This window comes from Ostrea edulis, chromosome 3 (genome assembly GCF_947568905.1).
Source record: "Ostrea edulis chromosome 3, xbOstEdul1.1, whole genome shotgun sequence".
In the NCBI taxonomy this organism is placed as follows: domain Eukaryota; kingdom Metazoa; phylum Mollusca; class Bivalvia; order Ostreida; family Ostreidae; genus Ostrea; species Ostrea edulis.
In genome coordinates this window covers 5,436,715-5,463,790 of record NC_079166.1, presented here as the reverse complement: position 1 = coordinate 5,463,790, position 27,076 = coordinate 5,436,715, and the positions used below count along the sequence as shown (strand labels likewise).

The following is a 27,076-nucleotide window of genomic DNA, read 5'->3' as shown; positions in this document are numbered from 1 at the left end:
GTCAATTGAAGCTTTATTCTACTATTCAAGAGATATTTCACAAATAAATGTATCAAGGTAAAAACAATATCGATCATTCCATTTGCCATTTCTAAACAGTTCAAGACAGTCTTTTTCCTCTGCTTCCGTTGGTAAACCTACACTCGGTTCACCCTCATTCCAGGCGGTGAAGGTTATGGGTACATTGGAGTAGCTCCATCGATATTGACCTTCAATATCGACATCACTTCCTCCCGTCCAAGCTGTACAGTCGTCAAATAGGCTTATTGGACAAGTGTCTGAAATAGATATAAATGATAGTGACCTGCGATTGGTAACATGATGGAATGTATTAGAAGTTATGTTTATGTGGTAATAAATTAAATAGTTTTCTAAAGAATAAAAATTCGACGTTCCAAATAAAATTAATTAACTTATTGACAGAGTACGAACAGGGTAAAGAAAACAAACAGTGGTCGTTCTAATAGCTCAGACATACACAGAACACAACACCAAGAAAGAGCAAACAAATATCATTGATCCATTTATCAAGATGGGGTGCCTATGAGAAGTGAGTCTTGATTAAACGGAGTAATTTATCGTAAAAAAAAAAAAAGCAGGTAAAGTATGGATATAGCAGCCTTACAATTCGACCTAATGATATCTTACATTGGGAAATGATATAATTAAAATGGATATAGACTATGCAAGATACAGTCTTTAGATACAACGAGGTACGGTCTTTAAACCAGATCGTTCAAAGCTGATTTTTCATTAGCCTGTTTCTGTCTCAAACTTTATCATACACATAACAAAAATATGAGAAGTTGACGATGGAGAATCTCACATCATCAACCAAATATGAAACAGATTGAGAAGATTTCATTCTGTATTTTATTTCGATATATCAAATTGACACATGAACTTCTTGGAATAAAAATGGTATGAAATGATAGGCAAACACAGTAAACAGTGATCGATTTCATATCATCTATAAGGAATCTTTATCGTGCCAAACTCAGTTTTTGAGATCTTATCTGAAGGACCGCCCCAATTATTTGTCTCTTACGACAAGCAAGGAGTATCGTGAAAATATACATTCTACGAAATAAATCAATATTTGTCATGTTTACGCATTGTGTATTCTGGGGGTGGGGGGTGGGTGGGGTGGTGGTAATGAAAGGCGAAGATAACAAACTGTGATCAAACTGCTAAAAGCAATACAAAATAGAGTTTGTCAAACACGAACTCTTGAATACAATAGAGGTGGGGTCAGGTGCCTAAGAGGAATAAGCATCCCCATCGACCGGCATAACCATCTTGAACCTTATAATTTGATCAGGTAAAAGGAGTAATCTGCAATCAAAACCAGTGTGCCCAGAACTGGCCTAACAATCGATATGAAACACGTCAGGGAGCATTTAACCAAGCAGTAAGTTGTCTTGACAAATCAGATCATTATTATTACCATATATTTCGCAAAATGCTGTCTTTAATTGAGATTCTTGGAACCCCCATAACATCAACTTGTTTGTGAGCTGTCTGTCTTGATTGTAAAAACTGATGATCATACGTAGAACAAGCCCTTGTGTATTCAATCAGCTGAGAGATGTAAACACCATCTGCAGGTGATAATGGCATATTGCTACATAAATATCGGGAATTAAAGGCGGTCTCTTTTATTTTCAGTCCACGGGGATATATCGAATCGACGTATGTATCAAATGATTAAACAGATAGCTCTTACAAGTTTATTGTTATTTCGGATTTCAAAAATTTCGATTGAGCATCATTGAAGAGATATTATTTGTCGAAATGCGCATCTGGTGCATCCAAATTGGTACCGTATACGTTTTACATTAAACGTTGGCGATATATCTAAATATCGAATTGATGTCCACAAGATATTTTACTCATGCAGACGCTTTTGAATAAACTTTTATTCTAAATAATATAAAAACAGGTCAGCTGACCAAGGAGAAAAATCGTGCCATGGAAATTCCGACACACTGTTGGAAAGCATGATCATAAAAGACTACAAAGATTTTGACACTATTAAACACCAGCTTGATTTTTATTTCAATGTCAGAGTAATTTTGCGAGGAATCAGAGTGTTGTTAAAGTAATTCCACCCTCCTGTGATGTCATCAGATTTTGCAATGTCAGTGATGCAAGGTGAAGATAACGAACAGTGATCAATCAATTAACTCCTATAAGCAATGCAAAATAGATAGTTGGGCAAACACAGACCCCTGGACACACAAGAGGTGGGATCAGGTGTCTAGGAGGAGTAAGCATCCCCTGTCGACCGGTCACACCCGCCGTGAGCCCTATATCCTGATCAGGTAAACGGAGTTATCCGCAGTTAAAATCATTGTGCCAAGAACGGCTTAACAATCGGTATGAAACACGTCAGACAGCATTTGACCCAATGCGAGGTTGTACTGACGAAGTAGATCGTTATAACGACCATAGAATTTGCGAAATGCTGACTTCAATTAATGATTTATTTATATTTATGTATGATAGGAACATTGATTTTGTTTGAGTCTTTTCCTATAGTTATTGTAAAAATCTTGTTAGAAATAAACTATTTCAAAAGTCTAAGTTATAGATGAATTATCAATGATACGTTTAAAAATATTGAATCCAAGGACAGTAACTCCGTTTCTTTTGATTTCTTCATCAAGTGTATTATGTGATAAATTTCCTTTATTTTTTAAAGACATTTTGTATATTTTTGTGAAGACCCAGTTTCCTGAAATTGTTATGAATGCTACTATCTCGTCATAACCAGTTTGTATGGAATCTTAATAACGCTGTTTAAGAAAAATTGCAATTGTCTGACGGTGATATATGATTCTGTTTATGTACGTCTCACATCTTCAAAAGTGTGATGACCTATGTATCTTATTGAATAATTTGTTGGTTTTAACTCTAAGGAATGAAAATAAATACACTTTTTAAACTTGTATCAGCTAACACTGCGAGTATGGAGTTACCTTAACAAAGTAATTTGTCGGGATGGCTGGTCACTATATAAGAATGTTTCCGGTTTTTTTTTCGTTTGTGTTGAAGAAGCAACTGCCTATGATGTCAAAAGTCTAGTCTTTAACTTCTCATGAAGAATGGTCGTGTATAGTGTAAAGTGATACGGTTGGATACGACTGATTTGAGAGTGTTTTACGATTTCAAATTTACTAAAAGTTCTTTAGAATGTTTTAGATTCAATCGATATGCGTGAGCGGATCAAATAATCTAATTTTAATTAGATTGGATTAGAATCCATATTTCATTTCCACCACTGCAAGCAAATGCTGTGGTACAGTGGTTGAAACAAGAACAAGAGCATATAGGTGGTAAAGTATAAGGCGACCTATATGTAGAGAATGCAAAGTTTGTAATTAGCAAGTTTAGATGCAGAAGTATAAGTATATCTGTAGGGAATACTGGGTGTAGACTTGAACTTTAAGTATGTTGGCATACAGGCCTGAACTTTTTTTTTGACGAAGAATGATGCTTATGACGGCGTCAATTCCTGTCGTAGTGAATTTGAGTTTATAGAGCTGGCAGCATCATTATAAAAACGTGGTCGACAGGGGATGGTTACTGCTCCTAGGTACCTGATCCCACCTCTGGTGTGCATAGACGTAGCTTGGGTTCGAATATTACGGAGGCAGGGGGTCTGGGGGGGCACAGCCCCCCAGAAGCTATCGACATTTTAACAACGTAAAAGGTGGGTTTTTTTTCCCGAGTCAGCTGCCTCGGTTGCCTCAATGGAAGCTACGCCAATGGTGTGTCCACGGGTACGTGTTTTCTCAACTCTTTTTTATATTCCTTATAGGATTTATGAGATTGATTATTCTTCGTTATCTTCCACCTTCAATCTAAGTATAGAGCTGAGGACCACTGTATGTAATTTTCTGTAAAAGTGCAGTGTAGAAGTCTATCTTATAAGAGTACGAAAATAGGTCAAGTAATAAAAAAAATCCAATTTGTCTCCATTACAAATGACTGTTGAAAGATATGTTTACTAAAGTAAATGTATAAATGTTATACGGATCTGCAAGTGAAATGATACGCATGCGCAACAAAGTAGTGTTAGCGTGATGCGATAACAATTTCATGCATTTAATTATTCCTCTGAATACTCATAATTTGCTTAGTTTGTGTATCAATCGACTCCAAGTCATGAAACTGTATGAAAAACTTATTGAATACATTCACGTATGTAGTGATGGGTATTTTAGACCATGAGTTAGTAAAAATAATGGGCGACCCCCTAGGGAGTTTTGCAAACAAGTATATTTTGAGAGTACATAGTCCCTAGCTTATAAATCAGGTTGTTTGACATTTCTACGTGGGGGCGTTTACGAGTTTTGGGGCAAAAACATGAAATTTGAAAAAAAAATTATAGCCGAAAACTGGAAAAACTCTTCAGATCTCATATAGATGTCATTGACATTTTCAAACAAGTATTATGTGAACTTATGTAACCCTTTGATTGACAAGATGTTTGACATAAATAATTGGAGACGTTTATGACTTCTGGGGCTAAAACATGATTTTTTTTCTTTAAAAATCTCCGAAATATGGAAAAGTTCTTCAGATCATATATAGATAATATAGACATTTGAAAACAATTATTTTTTGAAAGTATGTAAACCTATAATGGTGAATAAGATTGTTTGACATTAATGCAAGGGGACCTTTTCAGGTTTTGGGGCAAACTCATGAAATTTGTAATTAAAGCATTGTTTAGAATTGGAAAAACTTCGAGAATCTTACAAATATAATATGGACATTTGCAAAAATGTATTTTGCATTAAAGAACTTAATCCCTTGTTTATATATCAAGTTGTTTGACATTAAGGCGAGGTATATGAATTACTGAGTTATTTGTAAGAGATATTCTTGCATGCAATATTGATCCAGAATTTGTAATCGCATTGCAAATAGTAGTTTCAAACTTTTGAGTCTGTGAGTAACTTCTACAACCAGCCGCGAAAAACACTGCATGAAAAAACGGCTTTACAAAGCAAGTAAATGCAATGTAAATTTTATATTTACATTGCCTTTGAATAACTTTACTGATTTAAGGCAAAGTTGGTAAACATTAACTTTAATTTGACTTAAAGGTAATGTAATGTCCCACATTGTCTTAACTTTACTTCAATGTAAATATGAAATTTCATGGACTTTAAGGTTCATTAAACTTAGTATTTAATCAAGTAAAGCAGATATATGATGTCCTGAAATTTCACCTTTACTTGTCATAAAGTTACCTTCTGCTGACTTTACTAGACAGTAAAGTTCATCATTATACATCTTTAATATTCCTAACTGGCTTTTCTTGGAAGTAAATTTCATCTTTAATAATTCTTAATTGACATTACTTGAAAGTAAATTTGATCATTACTTAAAAGTAAATTTGATCATTTGTCATCTTTCATTCAACTTATCAAATTAAGATTAATCAAAAATGAACAAAAAATGAGATTTCAATAAGCTTTTTTTATTCAAAGTAAACTATCAAAGATATTTTCTGGTACATATAAAAATATTTATTCTACTATTATTAAGTACAACATACATATACTTGTATAAGGGAAAACTAAAATACAATTAAGTCCTTGTCACATTACCCTTTTTTCAAATTGTCATTACACAAAGAAAATTGCCTGTAATCAAAATTTTCATTTTCCAGTATTTTGATTTGAAGATTAATGTGAGGAAAACATCAAATTTAAGATGAAAACATTTACAAAAGTTACTGTAGCAATAATTTCAGACCAATTATTCAAAATAGTGAATAAATGTATAAAGAACAATCACATATTTCAAACACAATCACTATATTAAAGTTTGATTTGTTCCAATATCACATTTAAAAACAATAATATTTTCACATAGTTGATATAATAAATTTGTATTTGTAATAAAAACACCTTTGTAAATTTCAAATCAGAATAATATCAAATGGATCATGGTACAAATATTGTGATATGTATTTATACAGAAAATAGGCTTATTGTCCAAGTCCCAATGAAGATCTCGTCTAATTATCCAAAAGAACGCATCTGCAGTCTTGGGTTTGTCTTTGTCTTTTATAGATCCCCCATTCTTGTTTCGACGAGTCTATTTCTTCTTGCAAGACAAATTTCTAAGTATGTTTTAAAGGAGTTGCTTTCCTATGAATATCGGTATGTCAAGAAGCCCTCATCATCTTCTTCATCGCTTGGCATCATTCCATTAGCACACTTGGATTTTGTAAAATATGTAACCTTTTTCTTCTTCCCTTCTGTCCACTTTCTTTGCCAATGGCCTATTTCTTGGTTTCTGTAATTAAAAATGAAAAATTATATTCATACGGAAAATAAAAACTGTACTATATTTGGAATAGGCATGGGTTGTTTGTTTGTTTTATGTCCCGTCGAGAAATTTTCACTCATATTGAGACGTCATTGGTTGTAGGTTTTTAAAGATCATCTCCGAAAGACCCGTGATTCTCACTTCAAAATCCTGAGCATTTGGCAAAAGAGGAATCACTACTTATGTTTACATCTTAGGTTTGACATGGCTACGAGCGGGGCTCAAATTTACCACCTCCTGGTTACGAAACAAACACTCTACCACTGAGCTACTGCGACCAGTCACAATTACTCAAATATGTAATCGATCAATAATCAACAACTTAAAGAAATTTTGTGCAATTGATTACAGTCAACTTTGCCCTGTAATCGATTGCAATAGATTACTTTAGAGGATGTACTTGATTATTTACTTTAGATTTTTTTATGTGTACATGTATGTAAATATAGAAATGGTGACTATCGTATGTTAATAACTTTAATATCAAACATGTACACGACTCATGTGCATTGTATCAAATCTTCAAGTTATATTCAGATGATTGATTTGTATTGAATTACTTTGAGAGCTTGTAATCGTTAAAACAAAGAGTATTTTAACCATGTACCTGTCCTCCTTTATTATAATGTTCTCTTATTCCAAGTTACTCTTGTAAATCAAATCTCAGTTGAACTGAAATAAGAATTTGGAGTAATATTACATATATATATACTGGTATATTAGATGCATACAGATAAATATGACACATTGTTAGCCTGGGCAAGATCAAAGTTCAATGTCTGATAAAAAAAAAATTCACAGTTTTCATGTTGACCCAAATCGATTATCATGCAATAACACAATAGTACTAAATAAGACTATATATATTTTCTAATTCTTATTTTAAATGTTCATCAAAATGTAATAAATGTAATTTCCAATGAGTCACTTCAATCCTGCTCACTTTCTTCCTGCTGAAGTGCTGCAATTATTCATATCATGTATTATAATAAATAGAATATTGGATGGGTGACCGAAACTTGTGAGATTTTTTACCCCCTTCCCTCCCCCAAACTATTTCAATTAAGATTTTCATCAGACATTGAGCTTTTCATATTGTCCCTTAACTTGCTAAATTACAAAATAAAAACTAATGGTTATTTTTTAATGTTTACCTTCATTATACCAAGACATTGGACTTAAATGTAATAAAGGAAAAAAAGAAATCAAATGTATGAACGAACCAGGAATCAAACCTGGGACCCCTGCAATACTAGTCAGGTGGTCTAACCACTGAGCTACCTAAGCCGATATTCATGGTCCACATAGCTCTAACTACTACAAATATTGACTTTACATTATATATAGAATATCAAATTCAAAAGTTACTTCATTGAAGTGCTAAGCAGCTCCACTCCCTTCATTTTTCAATATTCTAGTTTGTGATGGCTATTGAAAAAAGAACCTGTTAATAGAAATAGAAGATGCGATAATATTATATGATGATGTCAGATGAATATTTACATTTTTCCACAATACGGCTAAGAAGTAAGTCATTTATTAATCCATTTTTGTCGCTTGTATTTGCACTATATAGAATTCAGAGGCGGATCTAGAACATTTTCACAGGGTTTTAAATGTACCTTTTTCGTCCCCAGAGGAGATAATGGCACGTGATATTTTAATTTACATTTTTGTTAAAAATATTCAACAAAAGTGGGGAGCTACACCTTTCCAGATCAGCCACTGTACATGCAAGATAATAGTAATACAGAACTGTAGTGGAAATGGACAGGAAATGTATGAGTAAACTCGGATTAATCAATCATACAATATACTTATACCAATCCACTACGTTATACCAACCCTGCGTTAACACGTCCTCCGAAAAGAACTAACGTTCGACATATAGCCAATACTATACATGTATTAGACTGTCAAAAGTCTTTGTTACAGTGAGTAACTCTCCTTTCTAATAGTAATAGTAAGTGCTTGTTTATAAACAAATTTCAGCTACCTACCTGGTCTCCCGAAGTCGATCGATGGGGGTCTCCACCTCAGTAGATAAAAGCCCCTTTCTATTTCTTCTTTCCACATTTTAATAAACAGCGCAATTCGCGCAAAGCACGTTTTAAATTAATTGGATTCCAATGCACCAAATATGGTGAGGTAAACAACGTAGTTGCTAACTCGTTCAAATATTAATTCGATGAATCCAACAAAAGTTCAAACCCATGTGAGATTCAATGAGGAGTGTAGTGGGGAAAAGATTGGGATTATCCAAATTTATATCATTTAGACATTTTATAAGATCTTACCGAACTTTCACAGGAATATGCAGACGTATTGAATTAAATTGATTAATGAAGTAATAAACCGAATTACCAAAGGAATGAATGTGATTGCCGAACCGAAATGCATCATGGGATGTAAACAAGATAATCCGCCAAAATGGGAGAACAAAGACAAAGGGAGAAAAGTAAGTACAAAAGTGTGCTATTCCATGGTGCTACTTTTTATTCTTTGATATGAAGCTTCAGATCATTTGGGTCATATTGCTTCACAATCTAACTGATTGTAGTTGTAGGCCTGTAGATTAAGGGAAATACTGACCCCAGGATCATGAGCATGAGGCCCAGGCTATGCTGAATTTGTATATGGCCTACTTGCATTGAACGATTGGTGCTAGATGTAAACGGTGTACACACTCAGTGCCTAGAGAGTCTGAGACGTGTAGTGGGCTCAATGTTTCTTCTGTGACTTGTGACTGAATGCCAACTTGCATCAACCTAATGTGTGGTTATTTCATCAAGGGCGGATCCAAATTTTCAAAGTTGCAGGCAGTGAGGCTCCTTGAGAGGTGAGTCACACTTTAAAAAAACCGCGGCAAAGGTGATGACATAGTACATATATATTAACAACACCAATTTATTACTTAAACTTTAGAATAGCCACTTATCATTGCTTATGGTATCTTATCATCAGCTGAACATGGACATGACAGTGAACTTGACCGGTGATATGTATCATATATGTATAGTAATGTTACATGACCACCTGATATACATATAGGTAGTAATTTTATTTATTATGGTTTGGTCATAGTTTGAAAGAAGTGCACGACTGTTGTGTATGTAGCCACACTCATATGAAATAAGTACATGACGGTTGTGCAAATGACTGAAGCAAAATTGGTAAATGACAGCCAAGCGAGTAGCCAATTACATCATGTGTCCAACAGTTGGAGTATATCTCACAGATCATCATCTTTACAATAGCTACAGTGTGGTTGAGTGAAAAGAATTGATGATTTACATTTTACAGTCATATGAAGTTGTATGTTTACTTTTATCATAATGTCCTTCTCTGTAAAATGGAAATTATCAAGTAAACAGGTGGTGTTTTATTGCAGTGCCAGAGATCATACATGCATTATGGCCCTCCAGTCCTGAGACTCGCAAACTAGTGTGTAAGAGAAAGCATCTGATCCAACAAGAAGATCGTGTGGACACTGGCAGAATTGTCATTTTGAAATGGGTGAGAACTAAGTATCATATTTCAGATGCACACTGTATTCTCTGCAATACACACATTTTACGGTCCAGTCCTCAAATGTTAATTCTAATTTGTGTATGTTTATTATGTTGATAATGCTCCATAAATAATTTATGGTTCATAGTATATATGTCATGGGGTTAAAATACAGTTGTCCGAGGTCTGAGATCTAAAGTTTATGGGGTGGACTAGTTAATTTTCACCCTCCGTTTGCCTCCAATAGTCCGTCAGACCAGCAGTATCAAACAGAAGAAAAATATTTTAAAAGTAAAACAATAAAAACATTTTGGAAGGAAGCGTGTACTTTTAATGATTGAAAACAAATTGAATGTGTTTTATGAAAGTGAATTTAACGAAATTCTCGGACTAGTTATAGATTAAAAGTTGATTTTTTTTTTACTTAAATTTTTTTCTTGAACAGTTATCTGCCCTTTAGAAAATAAGAAGTGGAAAAACCCCAGATTTTCTAAATATTTCCGTGGTAAACTTATTAATTTGAAATCATATTTTGATAAAAGAGTAAGTTTGTGCAACTTTTTACCAAAATATCTGGATTAAAGTCGAATCGTATTATAAATTATTTGAATGAAATATGTTTTTCCCACATACTTCAATGTAAACTTTAAGGCGTGATTTATCGATTAGTAATCAAAATTTTGAAAAATCTTGTGGTAGAATATTTTGATTTTACCGACCCTTCAAAATGATACAAAGATAAGAAAAATCCCACCATTCATTTATTAGATACAAAATGGATCAGTTATGGATGGTCTACCTTAAAGTTATGGACTAGTGAATTTCTCAGATCAGTGAATGTTTTATGAAAATTCAAATATCTGGTCATTGTATACTATAATGTTGGACAACTTGTTTATTAGAAGATTGATATTATGAAAGATAATTGTAATGTGGTGTCTTATTTCACAAAATTAAAGATTTATGTTAAAAAATGTATATCATTGATCATTAATGTATGTTATATATTTTTCAGCAACCAATGCCCTCAAAAGATGCATATCCGAACTCACATTGGAGATACCTGATAGCAGCTTTGGATAAGAGTTGCCTTGGAGATGATTATTGACGAAATACCTAGTTTTTGAAGAAAAAAAACCCAATGCATTATAGGAAATACGGAACTTAAATTAAGTCACATTAGCACTATATCGTGCCTTTTTGTTAGACACTAGACATATTTAAGAACACTTGTTGTTTGTGCAGTGAAGCACTAATGTATCTTCATGTGAAGTTCATCGCGAATGATCAACCGACATATTCTGATATACTCGACATTTAACAATTGTTTCTGTTGAGTCTGTGAAATTATATTTACAAAAACATTAATCTCATAAAATAAATTCACGATCCAGTGATCGAACCACTAGACCGTTACAATGATATGTATTTTTGCTATGCAAACATTATGTGATATTATGTTTATGGATTCCTGTATTGTTGGCATTGTTGGAAACACAGTTGGCAGTCTAGAAAAAAATATGTTTATGCATAAATGTTTCAGGCAAGGACAACGTATATCCATTTACTTAACGTAAGGCACTGTTTTTGACTTTATCACGGCATCATGTACATGATACCGCTTTGTGAAGTCAGCACACACTTTTTCAAGTGTGAAGCTTGACACATAGAGCACATGGTATTGACACAGCCACTTCATTACCAAATACACAATACCGCTTTGTGAAGTCAGCACACACTTTTTCAAGTGTGAAGCTTGACACATAGAGCACGTGGTATTGACACAGCCACTTCATCACCAAATACACAATACCGCTTTGTGAAGTCAGCACACACTTTTTCAAGTGTGAAGCTTGACACATAGAGCACGTGGTATTGACACAGCCACTTCTTCACCAAATACACAATACCGCTTTGTGAAGTCAGCACACATTTGTTCAAGTGTGAAGCTTGACGCATAAACACAATACATTTATCCAATATACATGTTGATACATATTCATAATTTTTTTTTTCCATTTTTAACATAATGTGTCCACCTTCATGATTTTGTTCATTATTGGCACACTTTTTCATGCAGTGTTTTTTTGTTATTTTATCTTCCAAAACTGCATTGTACAAATATTAATTCTATTTTTTTTAAACATATTTTACCTGGTATTTGTATAATCCATATTCAAATTTAGTATTAAAGTTTAAAAAAAAATCTGCGAATTTTTGTAATTGTTACAAAAGCATGAATTAATCTTTGTTATGTTGTTTCACCATTTTGAATTCTGTTATTTTATTGAATATATATGTACTAAGTAAATATACAATGTTCAAATAATTGACATGAAATTGGTGTAGAGTAAATGTATACTATGTTCAAATAATAGACATGAAATGGGTGTGTGAATTATGTGTCCAATTTAGAAATATTAACTGAATTGAAGATGCGCAAGTAAATTATAGGGGGGGGGTCAAAGTTTTGCATACAAATATATGGGGAAAATCTTTAAAAATCTTCTTCTCAAAAACTACTGGTCCAGGAAAGTGGAAATTTACATGAAAGCTTCCTGACATAGTGCAGATTGAAGCTTGTCTAAATCATGGCTTCCGGGGATAAGTTAGGGCCGTAATAGGGCATCAAAGTTTTGAATAGAAATATATAGAGAAATCTTTTAAAATCTTCTTCTTAAGAACCATTGAGACAAATAAGTTAACATTTACATGAAAGCTTCCTGACATGGTGTAGATTCAAGTTTATGAAAATCATGGCCTCCAGGGGTAGGTTGGGGCCACGATAGGGACTAAGGTTTTACATAAATGGAAGTCTTCAGATATGGCCAAGGTGACTCAGATAAGTGATGTGGCCCATTGACCTCTTGGATTTTACTGTGGAATTTGAAACTCATACATTAGTATCAATATGACGAAATTGAAAAGTGGATAAATAGATATGAAAATGCTGATCTACCAAATGAAGGCATATGTGTACACACACAGATATGTGTGTGTGAAACTGCGCATAGCCCTACCCTAAACATATCGTATAAGGGACATTTCCTACGGATGGAAATTTGCGATTCCACCCAGAAAAGGTAGCAGAATTTATTCTGCGGTTTTATAACATTTCTATCTCTTTAGAGAGAGAGAGAGTGCGATAATTTTTGTGGATTGTCTCTATCCGCAAAAATGGACAACTGCAGAAAATGCCCATTATATGGTTTATTATGATAGAACCTAAGTACATAAATAATTGTATTTTAGTACTAGAAAAGGTCGTCTTTCCGTAAAGTTTATAAACAAACATGACCTTTACAAATTTACGTCTAGTAAAGGTAATATACAGATGACCTTTAAAGATTTACTTTCTGTAAAGCCAAGGTAAAGATGAACTTTACATATTTACTTAAAGTAAATTTAATACAAAAGATGAACTTGCTTTTGAATCACCTTTAATAAAATTTACAACTGCAGTAAAGTTTTGTAAAGCCGTTTTTTCAAGCAGTGAAACCTAAGTCGTTAAAACAGGTAGTGACAGTTCCATCGTCAAACGCTCGGCATCAGATGTGAATGTCACGAGTCCTCGGAGATGACCTTAAAAACGGATGTCCCGTGTCGCAGTAGATGTGGCACGCTAAAGAACCCTCACTGGTCGTAAGCGCAGAGTAAAGGCCTAAATTTGAAGCCCTTCATCGGTCTTGATGACGTCTCGATATGAGTGAAAAACTCTCGAGAGGGACGTGAAGCAAGATACAATCAATCAATCTACAGTGACATAACATGTTTGATAGTGTAATTAACTTAGTACTTCTCGTCAGATGGTGCATAGTCATTTTAAACAACTTAGGTATTATCCATTTGCCATCCATAGCTGATACACATATGTCCTGAGAGTACGATTTGGGAAACTTTTTTGCCATTGAAAATAAGATGGGTTGTCTGATACGACTTGAGAGAGACATGCAAAGAGATATTATATACACATGTACATGTATTCAGAGATGATGGAGAGGTGGCCTTGGTAAGTTATTGCATAAAAATTTTGTGGCAGTCAGAAATCTGCCGTTTGATTATTATAGCAGATTCTTTGACTTGTAAGAGCTAACTCAAATCCAGTAGCAACACATGCAGATTATATAGTTCGCCTTTGGAGTTTTCCGAAATTCAATTTTGCTACCAAATTTTCTTTGTGTTTTCGATTTAGGTTTCAAGTTTTGTAATCACGGTTATATGAATCGGGATAAATGACAAGTATCTCTCTCTGAGCATTGTCATACTCTCAACCACATAATTCTACACGATATTTATCTCCATATATTCGGATAAAGTCAAATGCCTTTCCATGATGCTCAAGAATTATATCAATTTTAGGTTCTGACTGGTTTAGATCATCGGACGCAGTGTACATTTTTCTACAGGTTGGATAAAACATCCCCCTTTAGCAACCAAATCAATATACTGAACTTTACTTATAAAAAAAAAAGCCATTGTCCCGTCAGAATCCAGGTTAGAATAGGTTCTCAGTACCCCTTTGCTTATCGTAATAGGCGACCAAATGGGACAGTCCTTTGGATGAGATCGCAAAACCCGAGGTCTCGTTTCACAGCAGGTGTGGTATGATAAAGATCCCTCCCTGCTCAATGGCCGTAAGTGCCGAGCATTGGCCTAAATTTTGCAGCCCTTCATCGGCAGTGGTGACGCTTCCATATGAGTGGAAATTCTCGAGCGGTCCGTTAAACAATATACAATCAACCAACTAATTTATTGTGTCACTTTTATTCTATACAGAGTTTTTTAAATGGCTTCTACTGTTTTTATCACACTCTTTACCAGTTTGTGTTTTTTCCTTGTACTTGAGTTCCTTTGTTACAGAACAGCCATTTAGGGGCGGGGAAAAGTGTCGATAGTTAACACAGGTTGAGTGAATGTCTCTTAGTCTTACAGTTTACTTGACTCGGCGCAACTTTGTCAATGCTCAGTTTTACTTCTAGTAACACATATATTTGTAAATTATTATAACACCAGCGATAGAAACCATGCAAGTCACCATTTAAAGCTAGTAAACACTCTATTCCTTTATTATTCTTGGGACTTTGTCTTATGTGACATCTTTATAAGTAAGTTGAAAATTGAAAAGGTGTTCAATATTACGTATGACAATATATTTATCTATTTTACAATTGCAGATTAATATAATTCATTAATCTAAATTATTCATAAATTAGTTTATTGTTTGTAATATGTCATATTCTCAATAGTCGAGCCATTATTTATCAGGGTTTCCCCCATTTTTGCATTGTACACGCAAAAGTAATCCATGTGCTTTTTTATTGATTATATACATTTACGGGCTTCCATACATGATATATATCGTGTGAAACTTGGAAATGTGGACAACGATTTTTATGTTGAAAGTTATATTTACTAACTCAAGATTGCATATATACCATATAAAGATAGGGTCTATGGATTATAGTATTTAGGAATGAACCGTTTTTCAAACTGTTTATTTAGTATTAAATTTATATGTTAATAGGTATATTTTATTTTGGGAATGTAGTATACACTGTATAATTTCGTAAGACATGAATTTTGTAGACATTTAAAAATATGTACCACTTTCCATAATACACTGTTTTCTATTTTTATACGTATTTCTCACAAATGTCCTCTATGGGTAGTCCCTATCCCGTTGTTTGTGTTTACAATGTGTCGTCTTTATTTCGGTATGGAACACCGTAGCAGTCATGTTGAATTGCCAAAAAAAATATACATTCAAATAGCCATATCTTGAAAACGCCCCAACATAAATTTATCAAACAACCTTCATTACCTTTATTTTATACACACTTTCAAAAAATCATAGTGTAGAAAAATCCCTAGAGGGGGAGGTAATGTGTTACTGGCCTATGGTCTAGTTCCACCCACGCATGTTGACAATTTGTTTTGCGCCTTACTGTGAGAGTTCTCAAAATCTGGGGTCCCTTGGGTGTACGTGAAGCAATATGAAAAATAAAATGAGATTCAAGTACATATTCAACCCCCCAAGTCTAACTCGTAAATACTCTAGTCCTGCAAAGTGTATCACTAAGAGCAGTCTTTAAGGAACTTTAAGGAATTCAAACAAGATGTTAGTAGAGGTTTCATGTCAGTTTCAACCAACGTGCACCACATAGGTTTAGGTAGATATGTTCGTATTGCTCTGTAGAGTTGTTTGCCCAACTCTCTGTTTTGTATTGCTTATAGGACTATGCGATGGGTGATGTTTCGTTATCTTTGTCTTTCACTGTGCATGTGACTGGCACTGCATGGTCATGGGATCAATTTAACGTCAAATCCTCACATTTTCTGTACATTAGAGTTTATTTACCACAACATCTCACTTCACCTTATTGTTTAGTGGAATTTGTTTCTCACTTTATCATGTATGTAAAATCTTGTATCTAATTCAGGTAAAAGTTTTATAAAAGTACAAAGGGAATGAAAATAAGAGAAAATTCAACTTATGAATTATAGTTCACTGAAAATAGACAGAATCCGAGTTATAAATTACAGTTCACTAACAATAGACATAATCTGAGCAGTGATTTACAGTTCTCTAAAAATAGACAACACCCGAGCTATAAATAACAGTTCACTTACTTTTGAATAGAAAAGTGGAAGCAAGCCAGTCTGACTCTTCTTGGTCCCCAATCTCCACCAGGTGTGAACATCTCTCCTCACACTCCCGCTGTAATATGTTTGTTGAATATCAGTTCTATATATAAATCAAATACGAATATAAGGTGAATCCTAGAAGTAGCATGTATCCCCTGTTGGTAGGTCACACACGCCGTGAGTCCTGTATTTTGACCAGGTAAACGATGCAATATGCTGCCAAGATTACTGTGAAAAAGAACGGTCTAAAAATATGATGAGACATATGGTTCCCTAGGATAAGGTAAATTCACAATAGTGGATACAAGGTGAATATAACGAACAGTGATCAATCCCATAACTCTTATATGCAATATGAAATAGATAGTTGAACAAACACGGACCCTGGACACACCAGAGGTAGGGTCAAGTGTCTAGTAGGAGTAAGCATTTTCTGGATCAAATTTTACATCGAAATATATAGTAGAAAGTATTTTTTGGAAACTCCTCATGGATCGCTAGGCTGATTAGTCATATTGATGGACAAGCATCCCAGGGTAATGCAAGTTCCAGTTTATTGAAATCATGACCTTGGGTTGTAGGATGGAATCACTAGTAGGGGAGTGGATCTTTACATGACAATGGAAATATGTTTTCCAATCTGGAGAACAGCAAAATCATGGTTAGTCATAACAAAATACAAGAATTCTCAGTTTCTGCAAAATCAAGTACCTTTAAAGCATTACCCGAGTGGTCAAATGGAGCCTCAGTAGGAGATAAAAAATTTAATAACAAAAGCTAGGAAAAAATCTTTATAAATATTCTCAGGGTAGCTAAACCAGGTTCAATCATGAAAAGTGAAGATAATGATCAGTGATTCAATCATATCAATATATAAACATCTTCATTCAAAGCCCACAGGAGGTATGTTTGCACAATACAAATTCGACAGATGTTCAAAGTTTTAATCTAGACTTAAATAACAGATTAGAAACCTCCCCAAGTTTCATTTTATCTTGCATTTCCTTGGTGTTTTTTGTAAAAATGCACACATTAATTTAAATGGCATGCATGTATACCACCTTAAAGAGATTCACACTTCATATTTGGAGAATTTAATTTCTTTAAAAGTGTATTTTTGATTTCTACATTGAAGTAGACTTAGGAAATAATAAAAAAAAAACTGGGGTCGAAATGTTTGTTACTGAGCGACAGTGTTCTGTGTTAACACAACAAAAACACTGCAAATATTTTTTTACAGAAAATAAATACATAATCATGTTTTCTAACAATACAGATAAAAATGAATACAAGCAATCGGAATAAAAATAATGACCTTTTTGTACTTGATATGCGAAAAAAATAATCAAGGTACGCAAGAATTTGTTCTGCGTATAATCAGTTTTTAAATGCAGGCTACTGACAAAGGACTTGGTGGTGAAAGGGTTTAACAGTCTTTTTTAAACAGCATTTCACAAATTATACGGTCGTTATAATGATCTAGTTTTCCAATACAACCAATCACTGGGTCAAATACTATCTGACTTTTTTCATACCGATTGGCATACTGATTTTGATGACGGATAACTCTGTTTACCTGAACAAGATAAAGGGATCATGTCAGGTGTGACATGTCGGCAGGGAATGTTTACTCTTCCTGACCCAACCTCTGGTATATCCAGGTGTCCGTGTTTCCCCAAATCTCTAGTTTTATATCTGGTGCATCAAAATTGGTACCGTATAAGTTTTACATTATGGCCCCTGGGTCGAGGCCTCTGCTGGTGGACTGTTAGTAACCCAGACTCTCTACAGCCCAGTAGCTAAGTACTTCGTTACTAGGTTCAAAATACGGATGTATATTCGGTTGCTGTTATAAAATTTAAAATTCATTTCAAAATTAAGGTTTATCTCCCTCACGCATAACTCTTATCCTTTGACGAATTTGACTCCACTTTTTTGGCACACTGGTTTTCCCTATCATAGCTATAAAACTTCATTGTTATTTCGGATTTCAAACATTTCGGTTGAGCATCACTGAAGAGACATTATTTGTCCAAATGCGCATCTGGTGCATCAAAATTGGCACCCTATAAGTTTTACATTTTAGGAGTTATGAGATTGATCACTGCTCGTTATCTTCATCTTTCATGCAAGGTGAAGATAACGAACAATGACCAATCTCATAACTCCTATAAGCAATACAAAATAGATAGTTGGGCAAACACAGACTCTTGTACACACCAGAGGTGGGATCAGGTGCATAGGAGGAGTAAGCATCCCCTGTTGACCGGTCACACCCGCCGTGAGCCCTATGTAAAGGAGTACGAAACTAGAATACATATTAGATGAAACAAAAACTGTAATATCATGCACTTTTTGACCAATCAACCCTTCCATCACAAAATTGAATGCCTGTCAAACCTATTCAAAATTCCAATCGACATATTTCCCCCAACTTGATAGGGTTCAGTAATAGATGCTTAGTATGTTTGTACCAGTGGGATCAGTATTGAACCACTAAAACTTAATTGTAGCATTCTACGCAGTTGTTCTCAAAAGCCAAAGAACTAACTTCTGTAAGAATGAAATATATCAAGTTCAAATTTCTCAAATCATATTAATACAATATTTTTAAAATATGTTTAACTTCAAAGTAAACTACAGTGAAGTCTGGAAAGGCGCTACATGATTCAAAATTGGCAAAATCGACTAAATTTCAAGAAATGCTTAAGATTTGTTTACCTTTGTTAGAAGTGTATTTGGCGATCATCAAGTCATTTCAAAAACTTTTTACGTTCGATTAATATTGATCATAGGAGTGAAATCAAATAAAATCAACATTAATTTATTAAAATTAACAATTCAGGCGGGAACATCACATATTTTAAACGGTAAACATGTCGGCGAAAAATTTGCTAATCTTTGTTATATATGTCTCTGGTTTTACACATGAAGATTCTTGGGAAAATGTTGAAAATCTTCTCAGGAAAATCGTAAGGGGAACATACAATTTTCTCATGGACTATTGGGATGAATAGTCATACTATTATGCATGCAAAGTGTTTTTCAAAATGATGGATGTACAAAACTCGTTTATATAAATAGAAATGATATAAATCCTACTGCAGTATCGAAGCAAAATATGGAATGATCTCGTCATGGGATGATTTAATGTGAGAATTCCCAGTTGTTGAAATAAAAGTTCAACACTTCTCAAGATTCATACACGCAATGTGTTCTCCAGGAAAAGGCGCTCATTACTACGTGTAAAACTATCAAAGGCCAGAATATTGGAAATGTAAATTGTGTTGGAGATCCGATAATCTTTTGACACTCATAACAGTACAAGAATTGGTCCGCAATTTCTCTAAATTCCCTTTGTCTAGACACACGTGTAATATATGCATCTGATATGAAAGGGTTCCATATGTGTGTACAAATATGGTTGCTTTTAGTTTTTATGTCTTTTTTTAGAAATGACAGAATTCTACAATCGAAAGAGGTACGACATTAATTGAGTTGCATTTTTAAAATATTAAGTCGGTTGTTTTATGTAACATGGTCCCGGGATTATCAAGTGTTATGTGAGAAAATTAATGGCAACTTTCAAATACAAGCCATTAACTGAATGTTGATTTTTCTCCTTTAATTCAATTCCAAACTTCATACGCTTTGATTTTTGATAGGTGCGTATTGATTTTTAATTTCACGGGAACAGGTATTTTTAAAGTCAAGATCCATGTGTTCATTTAATTTAAAGTCTGAATTCACCTATATTTTAATCTAAAGTCTGAATCCGTCTGTATATTTAATTCCAAGTCGGGATCCATGTGTATCTTTAGTTTTAACAACCATTTCTATGACACGGATGATTCCGTATAAAATATAGTAGGAAACATAAAAATAATATAAGCATAAAGCTGAATATTGTTCATAGAGGAAAAGGATATTTACCTTGGCGTCTGTCCAGTTGACTTTCTTTTCACCTAGGTAATAGCAATGATCCTGGTACTTTATCCAACTGGCTGCACAACCTGAAGCTTTCATCATCATAAATTAAAAAAAATATATATATCTATCCATCTATCTATCTATCTATCTATCATCTATCTATCTACTGAAACTGTTTTTATTTGATTTAACGCCTAAATTTACACAAAATATTCAATGACGTTGTTCATGTATAATATAAAAAGCTTTACAAGAATAAACAATACATCATATACACGCAAACACTCTCTACATATCCTAAACTAAAAACGTGTACATTAAAACTGTCTAAACAAATGTGTTTTCAATTTGGCTTTAAAAGTGCGTAAAGATTTGGACTGTCTTATTTCAGCCGGTAAACTGTTCCACCGTCTCGGACCAATGGTTCCGAAACTTATATCACTGACAGTTTTACGCCTGTTAAAAAGGAACAATGTAGCAACTCTCAGAAGATTGAGCAGAGCGCAACTTTTCATATGGTACCTGTTTCGTTAAAAGTTCTGTTAAATACAATGGCGCTTCGCCCACATGACACTTATACATGAAGGTCAATAATTTAAATGATATTCTAGAATCGATAGGTAACCAATGTAGGTCAATGAGAGCATCCCTAGAGCTTTAAAATTGCTTACGATTTGATACCAGTTTCGCACCCATGTTTTGGATTTTTTGCATTTTAAATATTTCAGTCTGTGCTATGCCGTATAAAATCACATTACAAAAGTCCAAATGAGAAATTACTAAAGATAAAACCAAACTTTCTGTAGCTTCCTTTGTCAAATATTTGCGAATACTTTTAATCCTAAGATAATTGATCATAGCTATTCGGCATTTCCTTTTTATATGTTCCTTAAAATTGAGAGTTTCATCCAAATATGCATCTAAGTATCTTATATAACGTTCTGGTTCAATTTCATCACCATTAAAGTTAATAAATTTTGTGCTACATTTATTCAGTTGCCTCCTGCTGCCAAATAAAATGACTTCAGTCTTTGATGTGTTCATTTTCAGTTTATCTGCATTTATCCAATCGTTAATGTTTTCAGCAAATTTTTAAAGTTCTCGAATGGCTTTAGTTTCGTTGTAAATGGAGGTAGGGTTAAACCGTTTATTTGCAGTATGATCATCCGCAAATCCATGGACTGAAATTGTCGGAGGAATAACTTCGAACAATGTACCCGCATACGTAAGGTACAACCTAAGGAGCTCCCCTGCAGAACACCACACTGTAACTGACGCAGTGATGGAGACGTAGAATTAATGCACACTCGGCAAATGCACGGCCGTACGTATGAATCGACCCAAGTCAAAGCCGATTCAGTAACACCGTATTGTTTTTGAGCACATCAATAAATATTTGATGATCCACTGTATCAAATGCGGCGCTGAGATCGATCGCTATGAGAGCCATAACTTCCCGTTTCTTCATTGCATCTAACAAGTCACTCACGAGACTCAACAGAGCGGATTCGCAAGAATGAAAACGGCGATATGCAGACTGGTTTTTTTGGAAGGAGTTCATGGTCGTTAACCTGCTGGTTTAATCTGTAGAGCGCGGCTTTTCCAATATGTTTTAACAGAAACGGCAAATTACTAACTGGTCTATAGTTCGTGTATTCCAGTTCAAGACCCACCTTCTTTTACAAAGGTCTAACGATAGCTTGTTTCCATTTTGATGGGAAAACACCCTGCCTCTGCGATAAATTCACAAGTTTAGTTATAGGTGGTAACAATTCCTGTAAATGCCATTTTAGAACACTGGTTGGTAAAATGTCCGATTCGCATGATTTCTTATGTATTTCACCAATCAGTTTCGTTATTTCGTCATCCGATAGTTCCCGAAAAGATTCGAGTGGTGGCACATCTTTAGTAAGAGGTTCAAAGTTACTGAAATCTTGTAATGACTGCCTAATTTTGTCAATTTTGTTTATGAAATAATCTGCGAATTTCTCTGCGAGCACGCTATCGCTGTTTTAATTGGGCATAGGGTTGTCGGACTTAGGACCAGTAAGTTCAGCAACTAATTGATGCAGTTTTTTCGAATCTCCTTTGCTGTTTGGGACTTTTTCACTGAGGGTTTTATTTTCATCACGATAAAGTTCATAATTGTATGTGTTCCGCACTGTTTTCATTGCTTCGTACTGATTAGGTTGTTTGTATTTTCTCCAGACCCCCTCTGCTTTGCGAGAAACGTGTTTCAGATGGAGTATATTTTCGGTGAACCACGGTTTAGGTTCTCAGGTGATATTTGTTTTTTTCGTTTATACATGTAGGAGCGTGCTTATCTAAGATTGAACCAAATATCATTTCAAAATGCTCTACAAATCAATTCACATCTTCACATTCGATCGAGATTTCATTTAAATGTTGCCCAAACGCTGACGTGTCGATATCTTTAAAAATTCTCCGAGAAATCGTTTTATTTTTTATGCTTTCCTTTTTAACTTTTGTAATGATTTTGACAACACAATGATCTGAGATAAATATACCCGGTTGACAAGATCGTATTTCTATACCACTGATTACTTCCGTGATGACCAGGTCAAGGGTGCTCTAAACCGATTGCGAAAAGTGAAACCTTAAAATCTGAAATTACAGCGATTTCTTCATGTATATACAGATTAAAATCACCCAGAATCAATAAATTTGAGTAGTTTGGTATAATTTCCTCCATGAACAGATAGAATTATATTACAAATTGCGCCGGCGTCGACATGGATGGGGGTCTATAAATTCCGACTATGTTTAATGTTATGTTCTTGAAAATTAGTTTCCATATACCATATTCAAAACAACGATTCACACCAAATTTCATCTTGCGCATATTCACACCAGTTCGACATGTTATTACGATACCGCCACCGATTCTGATTTGTCGATTTGCTACGCTGATTTTGTAACCGTTTTGATTTAAATCACATGTTTCAGATAAATGCTACTTCTCATCGGAATATAATGTTTCAGTACAAAGTGCAAAGTCCACCTTTTCCTCTCTTAACAACTGACCGATGATAACGTCCTTATTCACCAAAGATCGGCAATTGAGCGTAATTGCGCGTACCTTCTCTTTAACATTGTTCAATGTATTACATATGTTTGGATACGGAAGATTGCTTAAGTTTACACCTTTTTTACCCTTGTCTTTACGGTATCTAGGGCGACCAGAACGTTTACTTCTGTATCTCAAAATTCCAAATCGTTTTAACCTGACTAAAAGATCTTTGTCAGGTAAAGTTAATTGCCTTTGCACTGAGCGAAGACTCACCAGTTCTTCTGCTCTTCAATATAGACATATATATCTATATATCTATCTATATATCTATCTATCTATCTATTAAACTAACTATACATCTTATTATATGTCTGTATATCTATATCTACAATATATCTATCTATCTACATCTCCCGCTATGTAACACCGCTTTGGAATAATGTATATCCGCTATACGTGGCGATCCGGGTTAGAATAGGTCCTAAGTACCCTCTTGCTTGTCGTAAGAGGCGACTAAATGGGGCGGTCCTTCGGATGAGACCGCAAAAAACGAGGCTCCGTGTCATAGCAGATGTGGCACGATAAAGATCCCTCTCTGCTCAATGGCCATAAGCGCCGAGCGTGGACCTGAATTTTGCAGCCCTTCACCGGCAGTGGTGACGTCCCCATATGAGTGAAATATTCTCGATCGGGACGTAAAACAATATTCAATCAATCAATTAATCATTCAGATTTTCATTAAACATTTTCATCTGGATTGTCTGGATAATACAATGATCTATGTATAACAAGTTTATTCCATGCAAATTCCGAGGATTTTTGCCACAATAGAATAAACCACGGTTAGCTAGTCTTTGTATTTGAAATTAACAGACGTCTTTGAATTTTTGCAAAAAGTGTTAGAATAGTCAATGGGTCGGCACGATATAAGATATAGTCAAAGATCATGAGTATCTTGCACCAACCCATTATATTTCACGCTTTTCACTTCTGTTATCTTCAAATACCTGGATTGCTGATTCCACCATTGTTGTTCAATTGTGACGAAAACCCTTCGAATTTGCATGGAATATACAAGTTATACACGGGTCATTGTTATAGACATATATCATAGGGACCCGATATTTTTTTTATTTACGAAAAAAGCGCTACTAAATGACGACGCAAGGCCAAACTGTAGATTGTTAGCCACGAGCAAACCCCATCCAATTATACTGTCAGGATGTTAAACGTCGGTGTTAAATTGAATTAGTTCACAAAAGAATTGGCTGTCTCGTCTTCAAACATATTTTCTCGGGAACAGGTTCGTGAACACTCTAACCGCTGTTCATATGACCGATTCTCACCAAACATTACCTTTGTACAATTCTTAAATGTTTAGATGATTTAGCAGTAGATTAAAATTTAATTCACATTTTAATCTGAACTTTATATAAATAAGCTCCATAGATCTTTGATTATCAATTGATCTTGTAATTTGAGTAATGATTCTGTACTTTTTCCTCACGTAATAAATTTAAAATAAAATTGAATAGTTATAAAACGTTTAAGTTTGAAATATTCCGTGTGTATTACCTTTTCGAAAACGTCGTAGTCCGTGGTCATCTGGGAGGAATACTGTCGAACTCGAGTGGTCTCCTCTTGGAGACATTCTCAGTTGTAGAATGCATTGCCTGCTGTCCCTATTGTAAAGATACCCTAGGCAACACGGCTGCTCTGTACACAAAGCTGCACACTGAGGGAGGCTGAAACTTCCCGGGGAGAGGAGTGTTTGTGATGAATTCAGTCCTTCATTACTGTTAGACTGGGAGAAGAGTACATGATTGTACTCACAAGTCACAGGCAAAGAAAGGCAAAGCATAATATACCACCACTCCAACGAATGATCCATCTAATAAAAAATCAAAATATACAACCAGGTCATCAACATCCAGCAGCAATTTATATTCAAAGATTGTTTTAAATGAGGGATACACAGTGATATCGAAGTGACATCAATTGACTGTATAGAAAGTCTTGCATTCAGCGTTAACAATTCATCTCATGGACCCAAGTCAGCTTCGATACAAATAGATTCAGAAATGTATAGTACTTATCTGAAAATCAATTAAAAGGAAAGGCAACCCTAACCACAATGTTGCTTTATTGAATAAAGTATTACTTATTGATGTTGTAAATGCCAGTTTTTAACAATAAAGATCCTTGCTTAACGACTAAATCAATATTAATCTGTCATATATTTTAAATTACCCACCGCTAAATAAAAATCGGCCATTGAAGTTTAATTTATGACACCACACTGTCGGTTGCTGTTTATTTCATCAGCAACACTGTAAACATGACAAGTCGCGAACACTTCAGTTTGGAGCTGTAGAGATTTGAGCCCGTTCTTTCGCAAGAAGAAATTAAGAAAAGAAGACGTTCAGTCGAGTCGCAGACTTGACAGACGGTACATGTTTCTTCATAAATGCAATTGTCTCGAACCTCAATTTGTCATTACACAAATGATGGATCCACAGTTTATATATTTGTTTTCTTTTCAAATGACTTGATTGGGTCAGTAATTTTATTGAAAAAAGCTCACTTACCCCCCCCCCCTTGCATTAGTGTAATTAATTGCTTGACAGGAAGGCATTAACCTATTTATTCCTAAAATCTACCACATGTACATCTTTGATGATCTTAAAATCTCATCAAAACCGGAACAGACGGTGTCACGGCAAAATTATTGACTTTTGTGGTTTATAATTCAAAAGAAACCACATCATAGCAGCATCTATAGATAGCAGGGATTTCAATGTTTTATTATATGATCACTGTTCGTTATCTTCACCTTGCATGATTAATCCTATCATTCATCATGTTAAAAATATTTTGGGCTGCCTTCCCCTTTAAATATGTTATTGATAAGCACTATGATTGTACAGGCATCTTGCAGTCAGAATAAACCACGCCTCCTAAATTAGACTTTAGCTTCATTGTACATAATACGTTGAGTAATGCTCAATCTAAAAAACCCACCTTAAACCAGTATATAAAACATGTTTTACTATATATTTCGCTATGATATGCACTTATCATATGAACGGTGAAGTTATCAAATGATTGGTCAAACACGTCCCCTGGATATACCAGAGGGGAATCAGGTGTCAGTCTAAGCATCCCATTTTGATCGGTCACACCTGCCGTGGTTCCTAAACGTAGAACATTTGAGGTTTTTTTAAATTAGGATAATTTTCACTTCTCTGGCCGTGTTGGTTCGAAAAGATTTTAAAGAATTACCCTATATACTCCTACATGCATGTACACTTCGATGCCCCGTTGTGGCCCCCTCCTACCTTACATTTGAATTTTTACTATATCAGGAAGCTTTCATAAAATGTAAACTTTGCTGGCCCAGTGATTCTTGAGAAAATTTGTTAAAGAATTTTTATATATATTTCCCATGCAAAAGTTTCATCCTGCATTGTGGTCCCACCCTTCCCCGGGGTCATGATTTTAATGGTCTCAAATCTGCAATATACCAGGAAGTTTTAATGTATCAACCTTTTCTGGCTCAGTGGTTCTTCAGAAACTTTTTAAATGACCCCAACTCTATTTTTGGATTTC

General features: G+C 34.6%; 1 protein-coding gene and 1 long non-coding RNA gene across 3 annotated transcripts; both read right to left on the bottom strand.

Moving 5' to 3' along the window:
* LOC130046458 (collectin-12-like) lies at positions 1-25,544 on the bottom strand. 2 transcript variants are annotated; one of them, XM_056159807.1, is made up of 4 exons: positions 25,043-25,544; positions 20,440-20,525; positions 16,492-16,579; positions 1-278 (listed from the first exon to the last, which is right to left on the bottom strand). In XM_056159807.1, exons 1-4 carry the CDS (start codon positions 25,356-25,358, stop codon positions 22-24), a joined length of 747 nt encoding a protein of 248 aa, XP_056015782.1. In that variant the 5' UTR covers positions 25,359-25,544; the 3' UTR covers positions 1-21. The 2 variants fall into 2 exon arrangements, with proteins under 2 accessions (XP_056015782.1, XP_056015781.1); XM_056159806.1 differs by having other exon boundaries at positions 20,440-20,519; positions 25,043-25,510.
* LOC125673326 (uncharacterized) lies at positions 5,515-9,729 on the bottom strand. Its single transcript, XR_008801641.1, has 3 exons — positions 7,720-9,729; positions 6,959-7,023; positions 5,515-6,318 (listed from the first exon to the last, which is right to left on the bottom strand). It is a non-coding gene; the product is annotated as an uncharacterized LOC125673326 (long non-coding RNA).
* Positions 25,545-27,076: the final 1,532 nt, after the last annotated feature.